The sequence below is a fragment of the Lactuca sativa genome, chromosome 2 (genome assembly GCF_002870075.4).
Source record: "Lactuca sativa cultivar Salinas chromosome 2, Lsat_Salinas_v11, whole genome shotgun sequence".
In the NCBI taxonomy this organism is placed as follows: Eukaryota; Viridiplantae; Streptophyta; class Magnoliopsida; order Asterales; family Asteraceae; genus Lactuca; species Lactuca sativa.
In genome coordinates, this window is record NC_056624.2 from 184,712,360 (window position 1) to 184,720,087 (window position 7,728).

Genomic DNA, 7,728 nt, shown 5'->3' on the forward strand with positions numbered 1-7,728 from the left:
GTTAAATGTTGAAGATGTAATTAATACCTATTATATCTTCAACATGTAATATGCATTAATTATTTTTTTAAAATAACTAAAATGATTGGTCCTTGTGTATAATTTTATGATTAAATAATTAAGAATGTGGGCTATTTTTTTTTTTAAATTTATTTTGTTCATTATATTCCAACTTGACATAATCTTATAGTTGAACTTAGCATTCCAACTCATTCACCACCTCTATAAGTTCTATTGAACCATATATTGTGCATGGTCATACTCTCATACATAATTTCATTCCCTGACCACTAGAATTCAATCACATGATGGTTTCATCTATACATTATGCGTAAAATTGAATTGCGAGTGATGGGGACTGAGAATAAGATTAGAAGATTACGTTATGAGTTGAAGATGCTTAAACGCAAGTCGTCATTAGTGACGAACAATTTGAAATCCTACTTCTATTGGCAGAACTAAATTTTAAAAAAGAAAAAAAAAAGTCAAAAACTTTATTTTAATTCATGACACCACACCTTACTTATCATACAACGCTTCACATGCTAACCTTATTTCCCGTTTCCTTATATATTTGACACGAATATAAATACACCGAGTCCCCTCCTACTTACCTTAAACTTCGATTTGTCCTCTGTCCCTGTTTCTCTCACACCTGACACCTTCAAAATTCGTCCGTCAATATGAGTAAACAGAGCACAGAGACAAAGAAGAAGGTCAGAAATGGATCATTCCGATCGATTTTTATGCATGCTGACGGTGCCGACATGTTTTTGATGACCCTTGGGTTTTTAGGCGCCGTCGGCGATGGAATTTCGATGCCGACGATGTTACTTATCACCAGCAAAATCATGAACAATATTGGAGATTCTTCATCTTCATCCATGACTGCGTTCACTGACAAAATCAACCAGGTCAATATTATAAATTACAAACACGTACATATATACAATACAATCAAACAAATCAAGTTTATACGGATTAAGCTGCAGAAATCTAATCCGGCTTCCACTTTTCGGTTGCAGAATGCAGTGAATCTTTGTTACATGGCTATTGGGATTTGGGTTTCGTGTTTTCTTGGTAGGTTTCAGTCTTTCAGATAATATTTTCAATTTCACTCATGTCTTTCTCAATAAAAACGTGGGATTTATAATATTATCTGATGAATTACGGCGCAAGTAACATGCTTCAAGCATTTTATCGACTTGATAATCTAGCCCTGTAAAAAAAATTAAGAATTTGCATTCCTCAACATGGCTTCGATCATTCAAGAAAACCCATGATTTTAACCATTTAAACAAGCGAGAGGTTTCTTTATATTGTTCAGATCATGAAATGATTTTTGTTGCAGAGGGATATTGTTGGGCAAGAACAGCAGAGAGACAAGCATCAAGATTAAGGGCGGCTTATTTGAAAGCAGTTTTAAGGCAAGAAGTGGCGTATTTCGACTTGAATGTAACAAGCACAGCAGAGATCATTACAAGTGTTTCCAGTGATAGTCTCGTGATTCAAGAAGTCATCAGCGAAAAGGTGCGTTCATGACCATGACTCCATGAGTCTAAAATCATTACAAGTATTTGACTTTTTAAGTGGAAATAAAAATGCAGGTACCTGTGTTCTTGATGAACATGTCAATTTTTGGAGGGGCGTATGTTGTGGCGTTTATATTACTATGGAGGCTAGCGATTGTTGGGCTTCCGTTTATTATAATTTTAGTTATACCTGGTTTGATTTACGGAAGGGTTCTTATGAGTTTGTCGAGAAAGATCAGGGAGGAGTACAATAAGGCTGGTACAGTGGCGGAGCAGGCGATTTCATCCGTGAGGACTGTTTATTCTTTTGTGGGTGAAAGCAAGACGATAACAGAGTACTCTGCTGCTCTTCAAGGTACTGTGAAATTAGGTTTAAAGCAAGGTTTGGCTAAAGGAATAGCGATTGGCAGCAACGGCGTCGTTTTTGCAGTTTGGTCTTTTTTGTCTTGGTATGGTAGTAGGATGGTGATGTACAATGGAGCTAGCGGAGGAACTGTATTTGCTGTTGGAGCTGCCATCGCCATTGGTGGACTGTAAGTTTCTTTCTGCTTCGATTATTTCATCAAACGGGTTACTTGTGTGTATTGTTTGGACTTTTAACGTTTCATAAAGGAATAATTTAGTTTCTATGATAGCAGCCTTTCTGTTATCTACATTTATTGTGTCTATCCATGTGAAAAGAAAACTCTAATAATGGTAATGTTTGACTTTTTTCCATTTTTTATTGATTTGATAGCCCATTCAATTGCTTATTTACTTTGCACTTGCATATCGTGTCGTTTTCAATGATGGATTTTGAGAATATCTTTAATAAATCCGATGACGACAGATCATTGGGCTCTGGACTGTCGAACGTGAAGTACTTTTCCGATGCCATGGCTGCCAGTGAACGTATAAAGGAAGTTATTAAAAGAGTCCCGGAGATCGATTCAGATAACATGGAAGGGGAGATATTACAACAAGTCTCTGGGGAAGTCGAATTCAAGAATGTGAAGTTTGCGTACCCTTCGAGACCGGAATCTGTGATCTTCAAAGACTTCAACTTAAAAGTTCCGGCGGGGAAGACGGTGGCGTTGGTAGGTGGGAGTGGGTCTGGTAAATCGACTGTAATTGCATTGTTGCAGAGGTTTTATGATCCTCAAGGAGGAGAGATTTGTGTAGATGGGGTGAGTATTGATAAGCTTCAAATAAAATGGCTAAGATCACAAATGGGGTTGGTTAGTCAGGAGCCTGCTTTATTTGCGACATCCATAAAAGAGAACATACTTTTTGGCAAGGAAGATGCCTCCATGGATGAAGTCATTGAAGCTGCCAAAGCTTCAAACGCTCATAACTTCATCACCCAGTTGCCTCAGACATATGACACCCAGGTTCTTTTTCCATCTTTCTCTTTTCTAGTATATATTAATAATCACAAATATTTTGATGTTTCCATAATCAAATATTATTTAAAATAAAGTAAAAAACTGGACTTAGAAAAATGAAACTTGAGCAAGTAACATAAAAGAGATGCCGACAAAAAGTAAGAAAAAGCTATGGACGTGTTTCTTGCCTTGGTTCGTTTAATATCATAAAAATGAATTGGCTAAAGATCATCACTAGTTTCTTGGTAGTTTCTAAGTACTTGTGAGAAAGTGAATTGGGGTTTAGAAAGAGTCCCTATGAAGATAAGTTAGGCTCTATTTTAGTCATTCATGATCGTATCTTTTGATTTTTTTTCGTCAAAGATCCCTGCTTTAAGCATAAATTAATCCAAAGGGGAACAAGCTCCAAGCGGTGTAGTGGCAAAACTTGACACAAACTCTGAATCAAGACATCCATATATCTTATTATAACTATGACTATAATATAATAATACGATGAATTTTGTGTACACCTTTCACTTCCATAGATTTTTAACTCCACACGTTACAATTTGTCAACTCTAAACTATAAAATATGCTTCTCCAAAAATTCCATAAATATCATAATTTATTCAAACTTTGTTGGAAAAATCAATAATAGGTTGGTGAAAGGGGAGTTCAAATGTCAGGTGGACAAAAACAAAGAATCGCAATTGCGCGTGCAATAATCAAGTCCCCACGTATCCTTCTTTTAGACGAGGCAACAAGTGCACTCGACACTGAATCAGAACGAGTGGTTCAAGAGGCACTTGATCAAGCGGCGGTTGGTCGAACCACCATTGTTATAGCTCACCGCCTGTCTACAATCCGAAACGCCGACGTGATAGTGGTGGTTCAAGAGGGCCGGGTGGTGGAGTCCGGGTCCCATGATGATCTCATTCAAATCGAAGATGGTTTATACACATCCCTCATCCGCCTTCAAGAAACCAAACAAAACGATGAACAAACCCCTAATGATCTTTTCCCACTACCTGGGCCTTCATCGGTTTCTTCAAGATTCGATGTCCACAACACAAGTAGTCGTAGAAGGTCAGTTAACGTGAGCCGGTCAAGCTCAGCAAACTCAGTCAACCATGGTGGAGGTGAAAACATTACGATGCGAGCAGACCAAGAAATTCCAGTGCCTTCCTTTAAGAGGCTCTTAGCGATGAACCTTCCTGAATGGAGGCAAGCTTTGTTCGGAAGTATTGGCGCGATTCTGTTTGGTGCAATTCAGCCAATTTATGCTTTTGCAATGGGGTCGGTGATATCGGTGTATTTCTTGGCTGATCATGATGAGATCAAGCGCAAAACGGCTATTTATTCACTTTGTTTCGCTGGTTTGGCGGTTTTCTCTATGGTAATAAACATCATTCAGCATTATAATTTTGCAGCCATGGGTGAGTACTTGACTAAAAGAGTCCGGGAAAGGATGTTGTCAAAGATACTCACCTTTGAAATCGGGTGGTTCGATCGGGATGAAAATTCAAGTGGGGCTATATGTTCAAGGCTCGCTAAAGATGCCAATGTGGTATGGATTTTTATGTTCATTTGTCATTTTCTTTTTTAAAAAATATCGGTTTCTAGGACAAGTGATAAACCAATATGTCAACAATGATTTTACAGGTGAGATCATTGGTAGGTGATCGATGCGCTCTTCTGATTCAAACAATCTCCGCTGTGTTGATTGCTTGCACAATGGGATTGGTGATTGCATGGAGATTGGCATTGGTTATGATTGCGGTTCAGCCATTGATTATCGTATGCTTTTATTGCAAACGAGTTTTATTAAAGAACATGTCACATAAAGCCATGAAATCACAAGAAGAGAGCAGCAAGCTCGCAGCCGAAGCTGTCTCAAATCTACGTACAGTCACTGCCTTTTCATCTCAAGCACGAATCCTCAAAATGCTCGAAGAGACGCAAAAAGCACCAATGCGTGAAAGCATCCGGCAAGCTTGGTATGCTGGATTCGGGCTTGGGTTTTCTCAAAGCCTTATGGCTTGTACTTGGGCTCTAGACTTTTGGTATGGTGGGAAGTTGATTAGCGATGGTCATCTTGGTTCAAAAGCACTTTTCCAAACATTTATGATATTAGTAAGCACCGGCAGGGTGATTGCGGATGCTGGAACCATGACAAATGATTTAGCCAAAGGGTCTGATGCGGTGCAATCTGTATTCGCGGTATTGGACCGTTACACCCTCATTGAGCCCGAGGACGCTGATGGTAAAAAGCCTGAGATCATTAAAGGTCACGTAGAGATACGCGATGTTGACTTCGCGTACCCTGCGCGGCCTGACGTCATGATCTTTAAAGGATTCTCAATCGATATTGAAGCTGGGAAATCAACTGCATTGGTGGGACAAAGTGGGTCTGGGAAATCAACCATTATCGGGCTCATCGAACGTTTTTACGACCCAATGAAAGGAGTTGTGAAAATTGATGGAAGAGATATAAGGTCGTACCATTTAAGAACTTTGAGGAAATATATCGCACTTGTGAGCCAAGAACCCGCGTTATTCGCCGGTACCATACGTGAAAACATCATCTACGGGGCTTCTGGGGAAGTTAGTGAATCAGAGATCATTGAGGCTGCTAAAGCAGCCAATGCTCATGATTTCATTTCAGTTTTGAAAGATGGGTATGACACGTGGTGCGGTGACCGAGGGATACAACTCTCTGGAGGACAAAAACAACGCGTTGCTATAGCCCGCGCAATATTAAAAAACCCAGCGGTTTTGTTACTAGACGAAGCTACAAGTGCATTAGATAGTCAATCAGAGAAAGTAGTACAAGATGCATTGGAGAGAATGATGGTGGGGAGGACTAATGTGGTGGTGGCCCACCGTTTGAGTACCATACAAAGTTGCAACACGATCGCGGTTTTGGAGAAAGGGAAGGTGGTCGAGAAAGGTAATCATAGTTCGTTGTTAGCGAAAGGGCCGACCGGAGCTTACTACTCGTTAGTTAGTCTTCAAAAGCCTAATTCTGCTCAACATTATGATTAACTAAAACTTGGTGGAAAATTGGAGGGGTTTTACATAGAAGATTGCAAGTGTTGAAGTGTAAAACGATTTTTACACATTATATGTATGCATCTGAGGATGATGGTATATAGGTTTTGTTCAGCATATCATTTTCTAACAGGAAACTGATTCTGAAATAGTTGATATATACGATATAATTGTAACCAGTAAGTACATTAAATAATCAAAGTTATATAGCGTACACAAGATGTTTTCGAAAGAAATTAAATCTGTTAAAGAAATTGGAATTTGTTAAACATTTTGGTGTGGACGGGTGTTTCATAAAACATGATATAATTTTAACAATAAATAACGGTTATCTTTGTATTTTTATAATTTCTCCAGAGTGTAACGATTTTATCTTTCGACATATGTAAAAGAAGGACCAAAACACTCACTTATGTTTATGTTTATTATTTTATTGTTATTGTATATGTGGTTGTTATGATACTCTGCAGCCATAACCATTAGCGAAGTTTGTTAGAGACAAAACCCAAAATGGTATTTGTAAACAAGTTATATTCCATATTGCATGGTTTTAGTTTGTAAGATTGTTAAGTTAGAAGGGATTTCCCATAGATCTTCAATCTTTGTTCTATTTGTGATCTTCAATCTTTGTTCTATTTGTGACTATATTTTGGGTGGTTAAGCAAAATCCTCTGCTTGTTGTAACACTTGTAATTTTATAAGTTAATAATGTTTGGAAAATATTAGTAGTTGATATGTGTTTACATGTTACATATGGTATGTTGGTGAACTTGATAAGACTTTAACATGTACAAAGTACAATGCTCAATTAGAAAGAATAAAGTTAGACCTTATGTGATGTTTAGAATGAAGGTATGAGTCTATTAACATCTATCATTATGTAGACTTAAAAAGTTTTATAAAGCAATTCACATGACATGCTATATTGATTTGAGGGATGTACCAGATATTTTTTCTAAAATGTTTCGTGTTTTGGTACTTTAAGGACAATACAGAGGACATGTTATGAAACTTAGAGGTGTTACTATGTTAGCATATGCAAATTACAAGTTTTGATTCGACAATACCCGCAAGTTGATAAAGGTGAAAACTGGATCAATGAGTTGCCAATTAAAGACGCATAATATGATATAATATTGAACGGTTAAACTCTCACTATATTTTGATATAGTGACATGGACATAATGCGTAGATAACTAGATGGCATAATGAATTTTTTAAGTTTATTATAAGACAAAATTTCAAAAATTGGTCCCATGACTACCGAAAAGTGGCAAGGTGATGAAATCTTTCAAAAACGTGTCAAATGTTGTCCTGTGGTTTCGGAAAGTTGTAACTTTGTTATTTTAACATTGCTTTAGTGAAGTTGGATTAAATATACGTTAAACGACAAATTTACCCCTTTTATAAAAGTCATCACACCCTCGCCCCTTGCCATTTTTCTATCACATAAGGATAATTTTTAAAATTTTGTCACAAATGAAGTATAATATAAATTTATAAATGAATAATAACAAGCTTAGTTATTAATAAATTAATATAAATAAACTAAAAAAGCAGATAAAAAATACATTAACTAAAATTACATCACATATTACATAAATCAATAACTATAATTTATAATTTTTGGTATTAGACAAAATTTCACAAATAGTCTTTAGACTCAAGGGAGTGGTGCGGTTTCTATCGCACTCCTTACCACATAGGCAGGGGAACACCCCCCCCCCCCCCCCCCATGCGGTTTCGAGTGCAGTTAGGCCGCACCTCACCTTTTTTTGGCCGCAAATTTTGATTGGCTG

At 37.4% G+C, this 7,728-nt stretch overlaps 1 protein-coding gene across 1 annotated transcript; it reads left to right on the forward strand.

Annotated features, from left to right (window-relative positions):
• The first annotated feature begins 553 nt into the window (after positions 1-553).
• Positions 554-6,208, forward strand: LOC111891909 (ABC transporter B family member 15). The gene is made up of 7 exons (XM_023887970.3): positions 554-914; positions 1,026-1,080; positions 1,352-1,530; positions 1,608-2,065; positions 2,362-2,902; positions 3,537-4,445; positions 4,541-6,208. The coding sequence occupies exons 1-7, from the start codon at positions 684-686 to the stop codon at positions 5,921-5,923; spliced, it is 3,756 nt and encodes a 1,251-aa protein (XP_023743738.1). The 5' UTR covers positions 554-683; the 3' UTR covers positions 5,924-6,208.
• Positions 6,209-7,728: the final 1,520 nt, after the last annotated feature.